Source organism: Xiphophorus hellerii, chromosome 3, assembly GCF_003331165.1.
Source record: "Xiphophorus hellerii strain 12219 chromosome 3, Xiphophorus_hellerii-4.1, whole genome shotgun sequence".
Classification (NCBI taxonomy): domain Eukaryota; kingdom Metazoa; phylum Chordata; class Actinopteri; order Cyprinodontiformes; family Poeciliidae; genus Xiphophorus; species Xiphophorus hellerii.
This window is the reverse complement of record NC_045674.1, coordinates 14740320-14761171: the sequence shown is the minus strand read 5'-3', so window position 1 is coordinate 14761171 and position 20852 is coordinate 14740320. Positions and strand designations below refer to the sequence as shown.

The window sequence follows — 20852 nt, the reverse complement described above, 5'->3', positions numbered from 1 at the left end:
AAAAATCTCTTACTGACCAAAACAGCTAAATATGTTTTATTTCTGCTCGATGTGACTCAAACTTGCAGAAGTCCAGCTTCCCTCAAAACGATCCGTTTCTTTCAATTTATCCAACCGGGCAGAGAGTTCGTCCAATCAGCTCAGCTCAATCTAAAAAAACCCAGCAAAATAGATAAACATTTGTCTTTAACATAAAACTCAGAGCAGAAGCTGCTGACTTTCATCAGTTTTGGAGGTTCTTCGGTTTACTCGAACATTTTTAACATGTTTTACTACCCGGCTGTTTTAAACCGTCGCTCAGGATGTTTCTCTACAATCTGGTGAGCGAAATCTTTTAAATCCTTCAACAGTCCAGTGATTGCATTTTCAATCCGAACTCGTAATATGTACCTGCATGTTTCCACTAAATCTGATTCTTAGAGAGTTTTTAAAAATGTATTATTGAGGTCGATGTGTTGCATTGCTACTTAGAAAAAATTAATAAAACCTGGTGAACTCTTTTAGATTTAAACTAAGTTAATATCTGTCATTACAAAAGAAAACTGGCTATTTAAAGAAGAAAAGGACAATTTTGCACAAAGTGACAAAATCATGAAATACTCAATACATTATTTCTTTCAGAAATTTAAAATATGTCTACGCTTTTTAAATTTAAATCTGTAACCAGTTCGATTTAAACACAAAATGGCTACACAGAGTTGACAAGGTCTTTTTTTTTTTGTCCTAAATGAAGAGATGTCAGAGTCCAGGTGCACCTTTAAAAGCTCACAAACAAAAACAGCGCCTCTGAAGTTTAAAACAAAAACGCTGCAGTGTTTGATGTGTCCTTCACCAAAATGTACGATTTCTGAAGATTAAAGAGAGTAGATTTTAAAAAAAAACTCAGATTGATTCCCACAGGTGCTCCTCAAATGTGAACATTTTATTTTTTTGAAGGTTTTTGCCCAGTTTTGATTATAACTTTTGACTTAAAGAAGATATAGCTCCTTAAATTATTAGTGGAAATCAAGATATTAGACTATAAAGAGCCACAAATGTAGTTCCTTAAATATGTAAAGATTTTATTTTCATAGAAATGCTGGTGAATACTGACAGGATGCTGTAGAAATCAAAATAATTTTATATGAGTCAGAAATGAGGATTACAATCTAAAACCAAAATTGACCTTTTTTTACGTTTTTTTCCCAAATTCTCTCAAACTAAATGTTTTCATGTATCAATAGAAAAAAAAAAATTCTGATCATTTTCCAGGCAAAACATATTTAACATTACATTAATCTGTGATCAAATATTTTTTAGTAAATGAAAGATAGCTAGTTATAATTAGTTATAATAAAGACCTTATAAGTTGTTCCTTTTTGGTGGGATTGTCATTGGGATCGGCTTCAAATGCTGATCCGTTTGTGAAGCTGATTTGACAATTATCTCTGTCTTCTGGTTTTAATTCAGCAGTAAATGAATTATTTACATTTCAGGCTGGTTGCCACAAAAGGCATCAAAGTTCCTCGCAGGGATTTCCTGAGAGTCAACGTGAAAAGGACTTGGTAAGTTGTTTTTTTTTCCAACTATAGTTGCTTTATTCAGTGCAGGACAGTTTCATTTGTTCCACCATTTATGCAAAAGGTGAAGCGCAGGGATAAAATGGAAAACAGTTAAAAGTTTTATTAAGATAAGAAACAGAAAAATACTACAACTGAAAAATTAAAATGACTGAAATATAATAAAGCAATCAAATCTTTTGATTTCGTGTGGAAGACGCATATTTTTTGCTGCAGTTTTCATGCAGCGAACATGCTTCCCCATGAAAAGTTTTAACTGAAAGGAGTTTTTTGTGGCATTTATTCCAGAGTTTAGGAGATTGATGTGTTTTCCTGGTGTTGGTCAGGACTCTGACAGCATCATTTTGAATGAGCTGTAACTTCCTGATTTGGTTTTACAGAGACCTGTACAGACAACAAGATTCTAACCAAGTAAAAATGAACATTTAATTGTATTTTTTAGCCACATTGCAAAAAAAATACTTAAAGCCACGCTTACCCCTTCCATGCACAGCAGTCACTGCAGTGGACAGCTAGCTGAAAGCGTTTTTCTTGTGCTTCTTGTGGACTTTTATGTTATAAATGCACACAGACCACTGAAATGGACACTAGTGCATCATACAATACATGGTCAACTATTGGCCAACCACTGCAAGCGCAAAAAAACATTTACGTCCAATTGGCAGACAGACGGAAAAGCATCCTGACCAACCCAGACCCTACTTCTACTGTAGACGCCTCTTGCAGGTAAAAGTAACCCCTAAAGAACATTACTACTGATGTATTTTCCAAATATCAACTTTGTATTTGGAGAAAATTACAACTGATCACCTAGAAAAAAATCCTAGAATTTTATTTATTTATTTTTTTTTAACAACATTTTTTCCCCATCTTTTCTTTATGCCTTAAGAAAATCAAAAACACTTTGGAAAAAAGAATCCTGACATAAAGGATCATAATTCATGCATGAAAGGCTTGTGTGGCGACAAATAAATCTAAAGTTGCATTAAAAAGCAGCTTTTGGAGAACAGGACCTTGAGGAATCCCACAATCGATTTTCAGTCACATTTATAATTAAGGCGACACAAAGTCGTCTGGGTTTCTCAAACAAACCAACCAAAGGACTGATGATGTTAACAAAGCTGTTGCCTTGGCAGCGATGACATCATGAACTACGTGCTGGAGCAGGTCGCCCCGCCTCAACCCGGCCTGCCGCGACCCCGCTTCTCCCTCTACCTCTCCTCACAGCTGCAGTACGGCGTCATCCTGGTCTACCACCGGCAGTGCACCATCTTTCTGGGTAAGAAAAACTATAAAAGGTTGAAAAGTTTTTTGGGGAAAACCAGTGATGGAGCTCATGGCAAACTTGTGCCCTTTCAGAGGAACTCCAGTCCATTCTGGGCCAGCTGTTAAAACAAAGAAGCTCAGGGAAAACGGATCTTTCCGGCCAAAGCAAGTATGAACATTTGCTTTAATATGGTAAAATAAAATCACATTTCTTCTTCTTCTGCTTTAAGTCCTGTTTTATTCATTCAAGGTCAGCTGCAGTTCTGCCTGATGCCCTGTTTCTCATGGAGGACACAGAAGGAGCTCCGGATCCTTTATTTGGAGCGATGCTCCTCCAGGACATGATGCCCAGCCCGACGCAGCTGATGCAGGTACCGACTGATGGGAAGCAAGCGCCGAGCCGATCCATATCGCTCAGGATAACTGAGGTTTTTTTCTGCCTTCTGCGTCAGATGAATTGGGAAACTCTGCGAGAATCCTCTCCTGAGCTTCACGAACGGAGCAGCTCGGCTACATCTTCTTCTCCACATCCGGAAAATGGTAGGATTGTTCCTTAAGTGCTGCAACTACATTATGTGGTGGTGGGAGTGTCATGGTGTGGTCATAGTGTCAGACAGGAAACGTTCCTCAACTTCCATCATCTCATTTTTCCCTGCTGTCTTCGCCGGATTCTGCGTCAGCCATGTTTAGTTAAACGATGGGTTGTGTTCTTTTTCCTCAGGCATCTCCGCTTCCCCAGAATCCATCACTCTGAGCGAGCCGGTACCCGACGCTGCCCCCGCCGCAGAGGTTCGCCTGCTGGCTGAAAAACGATAAAAACGCTCTCAGTCTGAGTCTCACGTCCTTTTTTTCCCCCTCTCATCTAGTTTGATGAGGAAGACTTCACTGATTATCTTCCAGAAACTGTTGATTTACTCCTGGACCAACCGGATCACTTTCAAGAAGGTTTGAGGAAGATCTTGTTTCTCAGCTGTAGTGTAAGTTACCAGCTGCTTAATGGAGGAGCTGCTGCGTTGTCAACAGGAGGTTTGGAGCCAACACAAGAAGAGATGAGAGAGGAGGAGAAAGAGAAGACGAAGGAAATGACTCCATCCATCACAGAGTAACGCCTCCCTCCTCGCGTACAAACGCAAATGAGAAGAAACAAAATCCGACTGACTGTTTAATCTTTCAGCCTGCAGCTGCCCACCGTCTCCAGCGAGGGCCCTGAGCTGCTGCCTCTGGAGGAGCCGGGCCCCTCTGAGGAAACCCCCTTAATGCCCAGAGACCAGGTCACCCCAGTGTCAGCGCCCGGCGTCCCCTCACCGCCGTCTGCAGCGCGGCGACGACACAGGAGCCCCGAGTTAGAGGTGCGTTCTCTCTTTTTGTTGTTCTTCTAAAAAACTGTAGTTTTTACTCAATCATAATTGCATAATTAAATACATCTTTATATGTTTTAATAAAGATTACCTAGTATGCAAAAGTCAAATTTTTGTGCTTCCATTTTGGTTTCTATAAACAGCCCAAGTTCTTAAAATAAAACACAGAATTTTGGGGGGAATAAGTTAACGTTTGTTCTGAATGTAATGTCACAAATCTGCAATCGCTGCCCATCACCTAGAGACCCAAGCTGAGTTCCAGAACGTCTGATCCGCCAGTTTTACCTCTGTATGTGCTGTACAATGGCTGTTGGAAAAGACAAGTGGTTTGTTGTCGACTTACTGTGCAGAAACCACTTGCTGCATTCTTGCTAGTTGTGCAGGAGGCTCCACTTCTGCTTTTCAAAGATGTACAGCTGTATAATTGCTCATCTGTTTGCAGCTATTTCCACCTGTGAGTGTAAACGTTGAGTTGGGGGCGTGGCCAGCAGCAGCTTACTTGGATTTAAAGTGACAAGACGCCGTAAATCGTCTCATTCTGAAAGGAACTCGATATAGACAGAACTGATCAGACTAAAATCTCATTATCTAAGAATGATTTTGTGCACAATATGTAGTGAACATGTTTTGTATAGACCATAGATCTGTTGTAACCTGTTGAAGGAAGCATAATAGGTCACCTTCAAATCAGTCAGTTTTAGAGGCTGGTTTTGTCCCAAAGGAGTTAAATTTAAAGTGACAGTGCCAACAATCACTCCCCTTCCCTTACAGATCTGCTTATTTCAGAGTCTTTACGCCTTCTCCAATTAATGCCCCTGATACTTAGCAAGTCATGATTAAAAATTACACAAATTGTTTTCATTAGTTAAATTGTTCTGTTTTGCTTTGATCATCATAGAGTGGGATCCAACATATTTTAGAGCAAGAAAATGGGTAAAAGCATAATCTAGGATGTATTGTTTGTCTTTTTCTAAATAGAGCATCTCATATTAAATGAACAATTTCTGTTGTCTCATTAAAATATTATCTTATGGTTGAGCAGGGCACACAAAAACATTTCATGACATTATTTTACAGTTTTTACATGCTTTATCGTTGCTTCTACACTATAAATCCTCTCCTGCAGCCATCTTCCCATCATCAATCGCCCGGTTTTTTAAACGTTATGTCCCGTTCCGCTCACCCCGCCAGGAGGTCCAACCTGAGGTGAAAAAGAGGAGGAGGAGGAGGAGGAGGCAGCTGGTGTTCTTCGATCCGGAGACGCAGCTCTCGGAGACGGAGCAGCAGCAGCAGATTGAGGAGCCTCTGACTGAGACCAGAGTGCTGGTCGTCGCCCCGCCTCCTTCTCACCGGGTCATTCCTGCCGCCGAGCTGCTCAGCAATTCCTGCTGCTGTCAGTGAAGCTATTTTCCACTTCATAAAATCCAACACTTACTGACTAAATGAGTCTCTGTGTGCAGCACCGACTTCCTGTGAATGGAAGCTTTAATGAAGGTACTGAGCGTAGCTTTTTCCTGCATTGCTGCTCTGACCCACACACTTTCATAACTACAGTTTTGCCTGAGGAGATTCTGTCTCTGTGGAGACGGGCGGCGGTCATAACGCCGCTGTCGGGGCCTGACCTGCAGGTCGGGGACAGGGGGCCCGAGTCCACCGACTCGGAGCGTGAGCGAGAACGGGAGGCAATGCAGGAGGCGGCAGCAGAGGAGCAGAGAGCCGATGAGATTTCCACAGAGGTGTGGCCAGGTGTTTCTGCTTCTACGAACAAACTAACGTGAATATTTGAGGGATTTTAAGTGTGTGTGTGTGTGTGTGTGCGTGTGGGTGTGGGTGTGCGTGTGTGTGGGGGTGTGTGTGTGTGTGTGAATGTAGGTCCAGAGAGGAATGGAGGAATCTGAGATGATGACAATTTCAGGTAATACAGTACTTATGGTTTTTTTCTTCACTTTTCTTCACTATTCAGTAATAAATAGTTATTGAAATGACATTTCAATAAGTTATTTTAACTTATTTTTATGGTGACTGAAAACAGATGAAAACACATTTGATTTTACTATAAAAAATTAATAATTAAAAACTCATCATTAAAAACATTATTAGATTTTTTTCCTTCAACTTCCTGACGTCCCCTTATCACCTCCCGGTCGTCCCCCAAAGGGCCACGGCCCTCACTTTGATAAACACTATTCTCAGATTTAACTTTGTAAACTTTTTTTTTTTTTTTTTTAACATTTATTCTAGTTTTCTTTGTCAGAATTATATATACATATGATGATCTCAAACATTTAAGTGTGATGAAGGAATCTGTCTATGGGAAAATATTTTTCGCAGCTCTGTGGAAGTTAAGTTCAGGTTAAAGGTCATGACTGACACTTTCCAGGCTTGTGGTCGTCAGGGCATGAAAACTGAAGGTCTTGTGGTGTGTGTGTGTGTGAGTGCAGCTCACGACGCTCCGTCTCTGGAGGGATCGGACCAGCGGGAGGCGTCTCGAGACATTTCTCCTCTGTACACGTCTGAGAGAGAAGGGTGGGTGACGAGGAAATCTGTGTGTCTCTGTTGGTGGGGTCTCGCATTAAGACTCGTCCTCCTGTGTGTGTCTCCAGGTCCACCGTCTCCACGGTGCTGCAGGACATCCCAGAGGCGGTGGACGAGAGGATTGAAGAGTTGCCAGTAGAATCCCCTCGGTGTGCTTCTCTGGACTATTAAACTCAGCTCACTGGGTCTTTATTTACATTTTGCCTTTTATTTTTGTGTCTCCGTCTTCCCAGGTTGCTGCCGGAGTTGGTGGATTTTGAAAACGAGCCGATGCTTTTTCATTCAGTTTTACCGTCTGGAGCCAACCGCAGAACAGTCAGCTGCGTTTTTCAGAGGCTGCTGGGTAACGAGTCGCCATTTCCACTCATATCGCTTACGTTGAAGCTGGGATTATTTTACAACTTCTCTGGTCAATATGTGGCCTCTGGTAACTGCGCATGTCTGAACCACACCTGTTATTTGTGGTTAAGTGCAAAAAGGTGTTTGATATGATTCTGATTTCTCTACACTCCAAAAACACAAAATCTTACCAAGTTTTTGGCCTAGTTTCTAGTGCAGATATCTCAGCACAATGTCTTGTTATAGGTAAAATTATGTGCCAGTGGAAGTAGTATTTTTCCATCAATAATAAGGAATTACTGACCTAAAATAAGCTCATATTTATTGCTGAAAGGTTGCTTGTAAGTTAATTGAGTCTTATTTCAAGTATACTGAGGTTGTTCCACCAGAAATACTTGGTAAGGTTTTGTGTTTTTGCAGTGTAAGCCAAATGCAGTTCAGGTCACATAAAGGAATTTGTCGCATTTGTTGTTGACTTGTAACTATTTACATACATTTTCTTTTCCAGGATTGAAAACTGACATTTATGCAACAAAAACTTTGATGATTCTTTTTTAAAATAAGAGATTTGTAAACTAATCTGCAGGTTCTTTTCATATCCACACAGGGTGAACATTACATTACCTAAAAGAATACAAACCAGACGACACCAGAAACCTAAACCTGAAATGTTATCATTTTGTTTGCAGAGAATTTATCGTCCAACAGGATTTCTGCTGAGCAGGAAGAGCCGTATGGAGACATCGTGATCCTCCCCGGACCCAGATATGAAGAACTGGATCAGCCGTCATAATCTGCAGAATCTCAGCTGAGACTCTGAGGATTTCTGAATTCTCTATTTCACCCAATAATTCTGTCTTCAACCACTGTGTAGTTTTAAAAGTTGCATGATTTCCAATGTGTCCCTTTATTATGTATTACTAGAATGAGTTTTGCGGTTTTAAAGTTCTTTTTTTATTTAGCAAAAGGAGATTTACATCAGTTTTCTGTCTTCCTGGTGGTTCTCGCAGGTTTTACCAATACTAAATTTGATTTTATTGTTCCAGTTTTCATATTTGAAATCAAAGCTCCCTGGTTCTGTGTTCCTTTCAACAATAAAATGTATTTCTGTTGAATTTGTGCTGATTATTCTACATGCTGGAGGGTTTGTGGGGGAGCAGGCCGCGGGGCAGACGAGCCGAGCGACACTTGATCTTCCTCTGCCTCTTCACACATCTTAATTCTCCTCTGCGGACCCTGAGAGGCGGCCGGTGGGGGGGGGGCTGTGACCAGTTTATTATTAGCATCTGTCTCCACTCGCCTTCGCCGTTTCTGTCGTCTCATTTCTGTCCGTCACTTTCCGTCTTTGTCTGTACTTTTGCTTTCTTCTGTTTTTCGTGTGATTGGGTTTTATTTATACGTTTTTTAAAATTAGTTCTTCCTGAGTTTCTGTCTTTCCTTGTTGGCTTTTCTGTTAAGTTTGTGTCTTTCCTTCACTTCAGGTTTCTGCTGACAGCACTGGAGGCTATTTTTTACTTTCTTAGGTCTAGATTCTCTGCTTGTTTTCTTAAAGCCACTTATTTCATATTCATGGTGCTATCTTCAGTTATTTTTCTCTACGTAGCCCCTAAAGCTTATCAGCTGCCGCTTTATCTGCTTCTCCTCTTCACCTTAAAGGAACATCCCTCTATCTTCTTCTCTTCCTCTTGAACTTGACCTTGCTAGTATCTGATCTGCACCTCTGTGTGATGGGAAACAAGGAGCTGTTTTCTCTCTTGAAGGGCTTTCTGGACTGCATTTGTCTCCGCCTGTCAGTGAGTACCATGGATTTATTTTACTTTTCTCATCTATTGGTCTCTCTTCTTCATTTGTATGATCTTAGTTTTACCTCAAACCAACAACAACAGACAGAATTTAGTTCATTTATCCACAAATTCCCCAGCTTGTGTTTATGTGGGTCAGTGTGACTTTTGTGTGCGTGTTTTTTGGCGTGTTTCCAGCACTGAGTATCTCCTTTGCTTGCATGTTTAGCTTCTGATATTAATACCAGCCTCAGAATGGGGATCGAAATAGATGCTAGCCTCATCCAAAGAGACCAGAAGTCTCTTATTAGCCTATTTTAGTCATTGCTAACATTTCTGGGACCAACTTCACAATAATTGACAGTTTGGGTTTTGAGAGGTATGGGGCTATTTGTGAGATTTTTCTAAACGTAGGACAAAAAGTCGGGACATTTGTGTTTAGTTGCCATATTTGTAGGAGAAATGCATTTGTAAATCGAAAACTTGCCAAATCTTCTCTGCCAGTGCCAAACTACTTAAAACAACAGGATCTGTCAACATTTGAAAAGGAGAAAGTTTAACAAAAATTTATCATAATGTGATTTGTCACATCAAAAAATGAACAATTTGGTTGGGATGTGTTCACTTGTGTGATCCACTGTACGGCAACAAATCATTTGGATGTTATAGCTCAGCGGCTTTAGATTTTCACATAAGTGTGTTAAATCTCAAAAACAAGATAAACAACAATTTAATTTAACTTAAAGAACATGAAGACCAAGGATATTTCAGAGATGAAATTGTTTAATAAGTAACCAAGCATTTATTTTATTTACACAAAATGCTTCAATCATCTAAATCACGTGTCAAACTCGAGGCCCGTGGGCCAAATCCGACCCTCCACAGCTTTTTATGTGGCCCTCTAAATTATAAACTAAACACTAAGTGTGCTTAAATATTATTTTATCAATCAAATCAATTCAATTTTTTATCTGTTTAATCCAAATTATATCAATCAGTCCCTCCAGTTTCTTGCAAATTATTGTGGAAATTTACTGAAAATGAACAAATTCCTGCACTTTTTTGCACTAATATTTATTGCAAATTTTTCTCAAAAAATGTCAAAAACTTTCTTGCTTGTGCTAAACAGCTGCCTCAGCCTAAATTTATGTCAGATTATAGTCCATGATCTACACAGCGAGTAATAAAAGTCGCAATTACCAACATAAATAAGTGCAAATATCGCAAATATTTCCAAATTAGCACCAAAACCACACAAAATCACAAAACAATCATGAAATCCTGGAAGGATTGAAAAGATGTTCAATAATATTATTTAATTTTAAGAATTGATTGATATTTTATCAATACATTCTGTCACAACCGGCCCTTTAAGAGCATTCATGATCTTAATTTGGCCCAAAACGAAAATGAGTTTGACACCCCTGATCTAAATGTGCCTGAAAGGGCTTTACACAAGCATCACATCATTTAAAAAAAGATGAGACGAGAGTTGTAGCTGTAATGAACAGAGCAGAAACTTTGAGCTTTGTTCAGAAACTAAACAATTAATAGTACAAAACAACGGGAATATAAAATACTACTTTTACGAAGGAATTATATTTAGTGAACAGACTTCTCTGGTGCTGATTCCAGAATCCTTATTCCAGTTTGTTACATGGTGTTGAAAGTATCACATTTAGTTTCTTTTGTTTTGTTTTTCCTCAAAACAAAACAAAAATTTGAAAAACTCCTCAGACGAAAAAAAAAGGGATTTCAAATTTAGATCTCAGTACAATATCCTGCATTTAAAATATTTCAGTGCTTTTCAAACAGGAGTGAAGATTTTAGTATAAACAAAAGAAAAACCCTATAATGCTATAAACTGATCTCCATGCTTTGAATTCGCTGGATGTTAAATGGAGACCTTCAACTTTATCTCCTGAAGTTGGATCGGTCTGTTTTTAGTGAAAGCAGGATGATTTCTTGACTTTGTTCACAGCAGAGAAGCATCAACATTGAAGCTGAAAATGAGCGGGACTCTAAAAATGGCCACCTGATATACGACAGCGGGGACATCCTGGAGGACAGATGTAGGTCCAGAACATCTGGCAGATCGGGTTGCAGCTGGAATCCAACAACACAGATTAATCTGACCTCTGTTTTCCAGATGAGGTGCTTGACACGCTGGGAGAGGGAACCTTCGGGAAAGTGGTGCAGTGTCTGGATCACAGCAGGTAGCTCCTCCGATTAAACGCATAACTGGGTTCAGTGTGTGAGAGTTTATGGGTATTAGTTACGAAGTAACGTGTTGAAACACACAGAGGAGGAAGACCAGTAGCTCTGAAGATCATCAAGAACTTGGAGAAATACAGAGAAGCAGCCAAGCTGGAGATAAACGTTCTGGAGAAAATCCGGGCCAAAGATCCTGAGAACAAGCAGTGAGTTTAACACTCAGCGTGTTATTAATGTTACAATTCAACGTATTTCATGTTTGTTTGTGTCCCTTCCAGTAACTGCGTTCAGATGCTCGACTGGTTTAACTTCTGCGGCCATGTGTGCATCTCATTTGAGCTGCTGTCCCTCAGCACCTTCGACTTTTTGAAATCAAACAACTTCCTGCCGTACCCCATTAACCAGATCCGACACATGGCGAGCCAGATCTGCCACGCTGTCAGCTGTGAGTGCAACACAAACCCCTGCAGCCACTCTCTCCCCCCGTTACCTGTTTCATCAATAAGAGAGTAGGGAGATGTTTCACAGTGGGGTTGTAAAAGAAATAAAATCATTTTAAAAAAGATGTTTGATGGAGTATACAAAAGAAGATGATGCGAAGGTTTCTGGTTTAAATCTGCAGGCCTGATTCAGGATTCAACCAAAGAAAAACTCTTAATTTGTAAGTGCGGAAACATTTAGTTGTTGTTGTTCCAAGTCCACAACTATTTATATAAATCTCTAATTAAGCTAAGTCACCAGAAGGAGATTGTAAGGATTTTTTCCCCCTCCATAGTGGGGTTTTGTAGAGTAATTATAAACAGTCAGTGTCTTACCTGACATAGATAGCAGTAAAAACAACTTCCCAAAAAATATTTACATAAATAAATGAGTTAATCAATCAGTTCAAGTAACATAGCATGGCATCACACTAAAATATTGTAAAACTGATTAATCTTTAGTAAAAGATTTAAAAATTAAGATGCATCTAATTAAGTGGATGCATATAGCAGCATCATGATGTGTAGATCACTCTTTTGTTTTACAAATGTTATAAAGCTTATGAACAATGGATTTAAACTGATTTAAATTTACATTTGATACTACAGATGCATCTGAAAAATATATTTTTCCCTAGTTAGCAAATGGATCATACTAAATGAAAAGAAGTCACACTGACAGCAATGCTGTTCTACAATGAAGTTGCTGGTGAGTGAAAAAGATATAAAGGAAGAAGGTTTCAGTTTCAGAGAGGTGCTTAAAAAAGAAATGAGAGGAAGCACAGATAAGTATTAACATATTAAGACATGGAGCAAGAGAGAGCATAAACTTCAGGAAATAACAGGAAGGCTGAATGTATTACAGTAAATTTATATGATTCACTCCTGAGTAAGTTGTTAGTCTTTTTATTCAGGTATAAATTAAACAAATACCTCTGGAGGTGCTTTTATTTAATTAAATAGTAATTATTATTATTATTATTTGTTACTTTGGGGATACAGAAGTTTAACAATAATCTCCTTTTCTGTACTATGAAAGATAAAATGACAGGATAATATTTAATTCCAACATATGACTATAATATCAGAACGACTGGACAACTAACTGGCAGGATAAGTTAGCTTTAAATGACTTTTTACTTTTTATAAATAAACAAAAAAAAAATTTAAAACAATGTGTCGTTTTTGATTATGTAAATGATCGGTGCAATATTTGTAACTCCTCTAACTCCAAATCAAGTGTTTTATACCCACTGTAATGTCAGTTTAACCAAGATGAATGTATATTATTATTATTATTATTATTATTATTATTATTATTATTATAAATACAATTTCTTCTCTTCAATTAATCTGACAGGTTGCCGTAGATTAAGACTTCACCACCGGGGGGCGCTCGTTTCTGACATATGCAATAATCTTCTGTCCTGGCTCGCTCTCGTCCACAGTTCTCCATGACAACAAGCTGACTCACACCGACCTGAAGCCTGAGAACATCCTCTTCGTCAACTCCAACTACTCCCTCGTCTACAACGCTGAAAAGGTGACAGTCGGCCTGCATCCTTTAAGGAGGCCGCATGGCGACAAAGCAGGGATTACCAGTGGCAGAACAACCTGAGAGTTTCCTTTGTGTTTTCTTATTTAAATGCAAATTTATCCCGGCAGCAGAACCATGAGCCACCCACAGGACGTCTCCTTTTAGCTACAGGTTTATCCGTCAAGACTGCAGGCTGTATTCGCTGCACATTGAGCAACATGTGGCATTTGAAGATAATATATGGTAGAAAAAAATGTATATTAAAGTTGAAAAACGACAACCCTGATAGTGCAGCTCTAATTTTTTTTATAGCATTTCACATCTTTACAGAGGATTCAGAAAGAGGGAACTTTAACCATTTCTCTTTGCACATCTTTTCAGTTTTGGATTCTCTCTTTTGCAAATCTGATAAAAGTTCCTGAGATGGATAGAGGAAAGTTAATTTTGTGTCTGGTGGTTTTGATTTAGTTTTATGTTTTGGATTTGATCCTGATGAAAAACATAAATATAACCCATTCTTTCTTCTTATTAATTAAACCAATCTGCTGTTTTAAAGACTTCATAATGTTCTCTAAGAAGATTCCCCTTGCCTTTGGAAGACATATTGGCCCAAAGCATGACATCCTCCTCTGCACTTGAGAGTGTGCATGTGGTGCTTTTCCAAACCCATCTGAATTTGTCTGTTGTTGAAAAGTTTTGCTTTGCATTTTTCCAGATGAAGCTTCAGTACTATGATGGCCCCATTGTCGAGTCTTACTCCAGCTGGTTAATGTCTGGTTGGTGTGTTCCCCATTATGGCTGCCGTCCCACTGCAGAGCTGATGCTCAGATCCAGTTTTTTCTGAAATCACAGCTCCAGCGTTTGCAGTTCAAAACTGCAGGTGTAACTTTCTTCCAAAAAACATGGATGAAAGTTACTTTCATGTTACCCCATTTGTTAAGTTAATGTAATAACTCACAGAACCATTGCAACTGTCATCCATCTTGCCAACATTTCCTGCCAGCCCAGTTAAGACAAATAAGTGACGTTAAAGTTGGATCAAAACTGCTTTGGTTGTTCCCCCGGGAATCACATCGGAAAAGATTGGATACAAGTGAGATTCAGGAGCACATATCGTCACTTTCCTAAATCATTTTTGCCAAAAGTTCTATTTTTATTTTACAAAAAAGGACATAGGCCATTATTTTAGAAAGGTGGCAATATGGAAGTGGCTCAAATCTGACGCACAAAAAAAATCTAATTTGGGCCAGATCTGAGTGTTCACACTCAGATCTGGTCACTTATTCTCCCAAAAAATCTGATTTGGGTCACATTTGCTTGCAGTAAATATGGGCAGCAACGTGAATGGGCGGTGAATGTGCTGTAGTCGATGTCATTTTGTGCTCGTTCGGCCTCCAGTTTCTCTGAAAAATCTTTATGTATTTGTTTGTCGCCTGTTGCCCCGTCCAGTTGATGCTGGATGCTTTTTTTTTGCCATATTTGTTAAAAAGGCTTGGACTTCAAGGTTTGACCACGGGATTATTGATTTACAGTTCGCCGTCTTGCCAACCACCACTGTCTCTTTACAGATTGAAAATCTTATTGGTGGTGGAGGAATCAATGGATGCAGTCTGCTGCCAATCAAGTCCCCTGCGCCTGAACACATAAACTATAAAACATGCAGCCCGGATGAAAATAACACACAAACAAGTAGAGTTAAAGTAATACCTACTTCTTTCTGTTTCATAAGTTGTTTGTTCATCAAAGCAGGCAAGTTATCGCCTTCAAAAATCTTAGATATGTACAAAACACAAAAAGACCGGAATTACCCTGAGGCTAGAAAACGTTTTTGACTTCTTTAATTAAATGTCTCAAGTGTTCCCAAACATTTCCGCTCTGGTTTAACTGTAATTAAGTCAACTGAAGCATGAACATATGACTCAAAAATAAGAAATGAGATACAAACTGAACCTTTTCTCACGTGTCTCTGTGCGTCTTCTGAGTAGAAATGTTGTGAACGGAGGATAAGAGACACAACGGTGCGGCTGGTCGACTTCGGCAGCGCCACCTTTGAACAAGAACACCACTCTCTGGTCGTCTCCACTCGTCACTACCGAGCCCCAGAGGTCATACTGGGTAGGCTGGACTCTTCACTCGTAAAGCTGTCAGTGATGTTTGGACTGTGGTGAAACTCTCCCGTCTCCCACAGAGCTGGGTTGGAGTCACCCGTGTGACGTTTGGAGCATCGGCTGCATCCTGTTCGAATACTACGAAGGCTTCACACTCTTCCAGGTCAGTGCGCCGGAAATCTGAAACTCTGGTCAGCCATGTTGTTTTGTTGTTTTTGTTGTGAGTGACTGAGGGTCATTGCGCATAACACAAACCCTGTAAATTCTAGACACTAACAGGTACCATAGAATTGCACAAAAATCCGTGAGGGACGGCGGAGTCCCTGCTCGAAATTCCGTGAAAGAGGTTTTTGGAGCCTGGTGCCAGAAGCCCATTAAAATGCTGTCTACATCGTTTTAAACTGTGTGATTGTGAATGAGAATAAAAATATCAATAGGTATTTTGTTCCATATAACACAGTAGAAGTGTAACAGGTAAATCTTTTATGGATGCAAACTCCACTAAAAACCCACCTGTTTAGGATTGTATTTGAAACGTAATCAATTACCAATTTATTGATGGAACCTGACTTAATGTCGTGTTTTGACTGTTGATTCTATGTTGCATTGTGTTTCTGTGTTTGATATGATGTGAAGCACTTTGAAATGCCTTGCTGCTGAAATGTGCTATACAAATAAAATTTGATTGATTGATTGATTGTGGGATTTAACTCCTCCGCTTTTCGTCGCAGACTCATGACAATAAAGAGCATCTGGCGATGATGGAGAGAATCCAGGGACCAATTCCTCTGAGAATGATTCAGTGGAGCAGGTTTAAACCTACCGACCCTTAAAGCTTTAAAACCCAATCTGAAACATCTGGCTGAATTTTATTTATTCGTCTCCACAGGAAGCGCAGGTATTTCCATCAAGGTCATCTCGACTGGAATGAAAGCTCCAAGGCCGGACGCTACGTTAAATCTAAGTGTAAACCACTGAGGGTAAGCTGAGGGACTGCAAACCTCTGGAGTGAATAATTTGCCATATCCCTGAATATTTTCCTAAAACATTCACAGAAAATGCAGCTTAGGAAGCTGAAATACTGAAGCCTAATGCTACTTGACACAATATTGGCTTGTTGCAATTCACGGTTGTTTGCAGCCCTGTAAATAAAAAATAAAATTAAGAATTAAGGAAAAGAGAGTTTCCCTTAATTATCTGTAACTCTTAGATACCAAACAGAGAATGGTGATTTTCACTTAGACAACACTTTATTAGTTCTTGGAAGAATGAGAACAGCAAGCAGACATGCTCAGTGTCTGCTTATAGAGTCTGCTTCAGCACACCGAGCCACTTTTAGCCTCACTTCTAATAAATTAATTTCTTTAAAGCCATAAAAGCCTTTGTAAAACGACCTAGCTCAACTGCTATATAGCTATAAAGTATATCTATTTTACAGTTAACGAACCAGAGTTGTATTTCTATTTTGCGGTTTTAGATCCATACAAATTTGTGTTTTTCAACAAGCAGATTAATTTGACTTCTTTAAAGCATCTGCTTTTGAATGAAAACCTTGCTATTTTTATACAAGGCATATTTTATTCATCTATGTCTATGTTCACTTCAGTCCAGAGTTTGATGTTTTTTTTATCATCAAAATCACAATCAACTGAAATTCAAACTGTTATGTCTTTTTCTATTCATCTTATTTTGATGTCATGCAGATATTGAACCAAACCACAGAAAATTTGCTTCTACTATAACTTCCAGTTAGAGAACAGTGCTTAGGTCTACCATCTTTGACCAAAATTAGCAAGAGTGGAGGCCCCAAGAGCCACATGCGTCTCTAGATTTGCAGGTTATAGACCGCTGAACTAGACGGAGTCACTACCTACTTATATTCGTCTTATCACTGAGTTTTCTCACAGTGATAAGTCACTGTCTGGGAACCAGGATTTCTGGCTCAACATTGTAGCTCTTAATTGGGATGATCTAACCTTGAACGTAGAGGAGCGCTCCATCCTTATCTGTACCTCTCAGCATCTGTGAGCCCTCCTCCCTAAGGTCCAGCAGGGTGAAAATACAATGAGCCTCGCATAAATGCAACTACTGCTGCACCAGGAAGTGCATATAAGAAGTTATTTTCTAAAATGCCAGGAACAGGTTCCTAACTCCTGCAAAAATTGGGTGTCCACTGCAAATGCTGAAGAAGGTCTATGATGCAAAATTCACATTTTGCACGTTGTTGTGCTCAACTCTCAACTGCGTCTACGAATAGCCCAAATGGTTTTTTTTTTTAAGAAAGCACCCAACCACTTTTTTGGCAATAAGTAAGACTTCTTTCGGTATCTGGAAAATGAGCCATTTCAAAAACCTCCAGGATATGTAGCCCATAGGTGTAAATTTAAGCTGTGAGACTCTCTTCAGCCTACCGGCATCGTGAATTACCACACCTCCGCCTCAGCCAACCAGCACCAGATTGTTGCTCCACTCCAGCCAATCACCACGCAAGAGCTCCTTCAAAAGGCCAAACAACCACCTGCTTCAGCCGCGCTTTGACTTAAAACTTTTAACTTTTAAAACTTTTTAACTGCTGCTTTTCTCTGTGTGAGTCTCTATAAATTGAATTAACAACACAAATCAGCAGGCACCGCCCCTCACCTACCAACTAAACTGACATGATGATCGAGCCCGTTACCTAGCAACCACAGCCAAGCCCAACCCCGTCACCTACCAACCCAAGTGGAACTCCAGGGTTCCACTTGGGTGGACGGTCAGCCGGTTTTACTGCTGTGCAATGGCTGCTGGAAAATAGAAGTGTTTTGTTGTTGACTTATCATTCAGAAACCACTTACTGCGTTCATGTTGGTTGCATAGGAGGCTCTTCTTCTGCTTTTCAAAGATGTACGGTTGTATAATTGTGCATCTCATTAGATACACAATGAGATGCATCTAATGAGATGCATAAAGTATAAAGTTGTGCAAAAAATGTAATGAATATACTTTGTATAGTCCATAGACCTATCCTAACCTGTTCACTGAAAAATAATAGGTCACCCGTAACCTTATTTCTCCCTTTAAATAACAACCTTCTACGTTGTTCCATTGATTTCCAGAACTACCTGTTATCACACGGGAGAGAGCACCACCAGTTTTTTGATCTCCTGGAGCGGATGCTGGAGTACGACCCGGTGAAACGGATCTCTCTCCCCGCCGCTCTGAACCATCCCTTCTTCCTGCCGCCCAGTCAGTCTGCACGGACTCAGGCCTGGAGGAACAGCTGGGACAACAGCAAATGACCCTTAAGAGCTTTTTAACGCTTCATGGACCACATGGATGTGTTTACAGGTTTACAACAAATTGTTCTTAACACTGTATTCGTATTGTAAAAGAGAGTAAATGAGGGCTCACAGATTAGGCAGAAGATTAATTTATTTACAAATGAAGAGGTGGATGTTGTGCTGAGGAACGTTTAAATTGGAGTGAGGCTGAGCTGGATTGCATCGACTGAACACTGAAGGTTTGAAACTGGTAAATATCTGAACAAAGCCTTCTTTATTCCAAAGAATACAAATCCTCTTTATTAGATTTATACTCAAACAAACTGTGAAGGAAGCTTTTAGCTTTACGGATCCTGTTCTTCTTTTACTTTGCCTTATTTGTTCCATGTTGCATCGTAAAAGTTTAAGCAGTTTTACTGTTATTTAGATGAGATCCAGTGTCAAACACTATAAAAATGGACAAAAATTAGATAAACTGCTTAGAGAAATGCAGCTATTTAACAAAAGGGGATTGGTTATAAAGAGGTTTGCTTTCATGCACTTAAACGGAGTTAAATCAGGGAGAAATAGGAGCAGTCTTCAGCTCACATGTGGGAAGAAAAGGAAGTATAAAATGACAAAATATCACAAACTGTGTGACTATATTTACATTTTAAAGCAAGAAAATGCAAAACCTTAAATTTATGTTTACATTCTGTCATCTGACAATAATAACGTCTGTGTTTTTTTTATTATAAATTTTGTATGAACTGACATTTGTGATCGAATAATAAATGAGTCTCCTGGCTCGATGATGAATCCACTTCAGTTCAGTTTTGTGCTGTTCAATTCAGTCCTGTCCATTCAGTTTTGTTCACTTTAAGTTGTCTCAAGTCCTTTTTGGCCAAATTCAGTTCAGTTGGTTATCCACTCTAGTGAGTCAGCACCTAGCTAGCTTGCCAGTTTGGCTAGCTAGCTAGCCAGCTAGGTGGCCAGACTGGCTAGCTGGCTAGCTAGCTTTTTTGCTAGCGTTATGGGTAAGTGCAAATTTATCGCCAGTTGGCTGGATGAAATTAATGCATTTTCTGTGGATATATCACATTCATTATGGTATTAAACAGTCTTAAATTTGAGTTGGTGAAACGGGTAACACCAACGCGAATCGACGTATCACCAGCAGAAACTCCCTGAAGGCCCATTACCGGCTGTGCGATAATCATAGACAGCTTATAAATCGTGATTACGAGAGAGAGAAGTCATAATTATGAGATATAAGCTTTTTTTTTCATTCCATAAAATCCTGTATTGCATAAAAAGGTTTAAATAAAAAAAAAAATTCAATGCCAATTTTTAAAATCTGATTAATTGTCAGAATAATCGATATTTTAATTGATCTATAACTGAAGTAATAGTAGTCGCTTACAGTCCAATCCTGTCCCAGAGACAATAGAGGACAGGAGTTTACACATATCGGTTAATTTTTTTTAATTTATTTTTTGTATTATTTTGCATGTCCTGAGCCACATGTTGCATTGGCAGAGTATGAGCTCTTGTAAAGGCCGCCGCCTCCAGCAGGTTGATTGAGTGCAGCTCGGCAGAGAGAACGCTCACAAGGCTGAGCAGTGGCTGCCAGCTTCCCTCTGCAGCCTTGGCAGACTGACTGAGAGCTGAAACTGAGGAGTGTTTGTGCAAATAAATGATGTGTCTGTTCATAGTTATGTTCTTTGGTAAGCTAAGCATGGTTTCAGAAAGTTCATGGACATGAACTGATGTTAAACAGAAGAGAGTTTTTTTTAAGTCATGTGGTGCAGACAAGAGGAGGCTAGAAAACAGTATAGGTAAGTTGTATCTTCAAGAAATAAATACATAAAACAACATGCAGTTTTTGTGGTTTTGGTTTTTCTTTTTGTTTGTGAGATTTCCATAAATAAACAGGAAACATTATTTGTTTGAATAACAGATTCCCTCTTAGGAGTGTAGGGTGATTTTTTAGACACAAATAATTTAAATTAGACTTTAAAAAGTGCTAAAGAAATATTGACTAACTCATTTAATTTACCTGTAAATGCTCATGTTTATTGCATTAGATGAATGACAACTGAGTGAGTGATCCCACACACCTCAGGCACATGTTAGGTCACATGCAGGTCATGGTAATTCACTGTGACATGAGTGGGTTAGGCTTCCTTTGAAATCCTTATTGGGCTTTGACCTCAGTGGCGTCCCTGACCTCTGTGGTTATACGTGTATGATCACACCTCAGGTTCTGGGGATGTAAATTTTTTTAGACAGCTGCAATACTGTACAGAAACTCACCTCTCTTTCTAGAAAAAATAACTTCCTCTATTTGGTTTGTACTTCATTCCTACCTGCTTTTGTTCCATCCTACTTTCCTTCTTGCTCTCCATCTCTCCCACTTTCCTGTCTGTAGATTTCC

General features: G+C 39.4%; 2 protein-coding genes across 3 annotated transcripts; both read left to right on the top strand.

The window, feature by feature from the left end:
• Positions 1–38: 38 nt before the first annotated feature.
• On the top strand, positions 39–8195 carry LOC116717444 (meiotic recombination protein REC8 homolog). The gene is made up of 17 exons (XM_032558838.1): positions 39–320; positions 1476–1544; positions 2696–2838; positions 2919–2994; positions 3076–3196; positions 3278–3365; positions 3547–3614; positions 3692–3770; positions 3849–3927; positions 4000–4174; positions 5375–5576; positions 5738–5919; positions 6056–6098; positions 6625–6709; positions 6787–6867; positions 6952–7061; positions 7747–8195. Exons 1-17 carry the CDS (start codon positions 265–267, stop codon positions 7848–7850), a joined length of 1761 nt encoding a protein of 586 aa, XP_032414729.1. The 5' UTR covers positions 39–264; the 3' UTR covers positions 7851–8195.
• A 161-nt stretch (positions 8196–8356) lies between these two features.
• clk2b (CDC-like kinase 2b) lies at positions 8357–19243 on the top strand. 2 transcript variants are annotated; one of them, XM_032558837.1, is made up of 11 exons: positions 8357–8850; positions 10823–10910; positions 10988–11054; positions 11142–11258; positions 11331–11497; positions 12980–13074; positions 15054–15183; positions 15257–15339; positions 15908–15987; positions 16066–16156; positions 18272–19243. In XM_032558837.1, the coding sequence occupies exons 1-11, from the start codon at positions 8785–8787 to the stop codon at positions 18452–18454; spliced, it is 1167 nt and encodes a 388-aa protein (XP_032414728.1). In that variant the 5' UTR covers positions 8357–8784; the 3' UTR covers positions 18455–19243. The 2 variants fall into 2 exon arrangements, with proteins under 2 accessions (XP_032414728.1, XP_032414727.1); XM_032558836.1 differs by having other exon boundaries at positions 10820–10910.
• Positions 19244–20852: the final 1609 nt, after the last annotated feature.

Bases quoted from the DNA above. Each gene is read 5' to 3' on its own strand.
- LOC116717444 (XM_032558838.1), top strand. From the start codon at position 265: ATGTTTTACTACCCGGCTGTTTTAAACCGTCGCTCAGGATGTTTCTCT. The intron at 5,920-6,055 runs GTGTGGCCAGGT...GTGTGAATGTAG, and splicing joins CCGATGAGATTTCCACAGAG to GTCCAGAGAGGAATGGAGGA. The intron at 6,868-6,951 runs GTGTGCTTCTCT...CCGTCTTCCCAG, and splicing joins TTGCCAGTAGAATCCCCTCG to GTTGCTGCCGGAGTTGGTGG.
- clk2b (XM_032558836.1), top strand. From the start codon at position 8,785: ATGGGAAACAAGGAGCTGTTTTCTCTCTTGAAGGGCTTTCTGGACTGC. The intron at 11,259-11,330 runs GTGAGTTTAACA...TGTCCCTTCCAG, and splicing joins AAAGATCCTGAGAACAAGCA to TAACTGCGTTCAGATGCTCG. The intron at 15,988-16,065 runs GTTTAAACCTAC...TCGTCTCCACAG, and splicing joins AGAATGATTCAGTGGAGCAG to GAAGCGCAGGTATTTCCATC.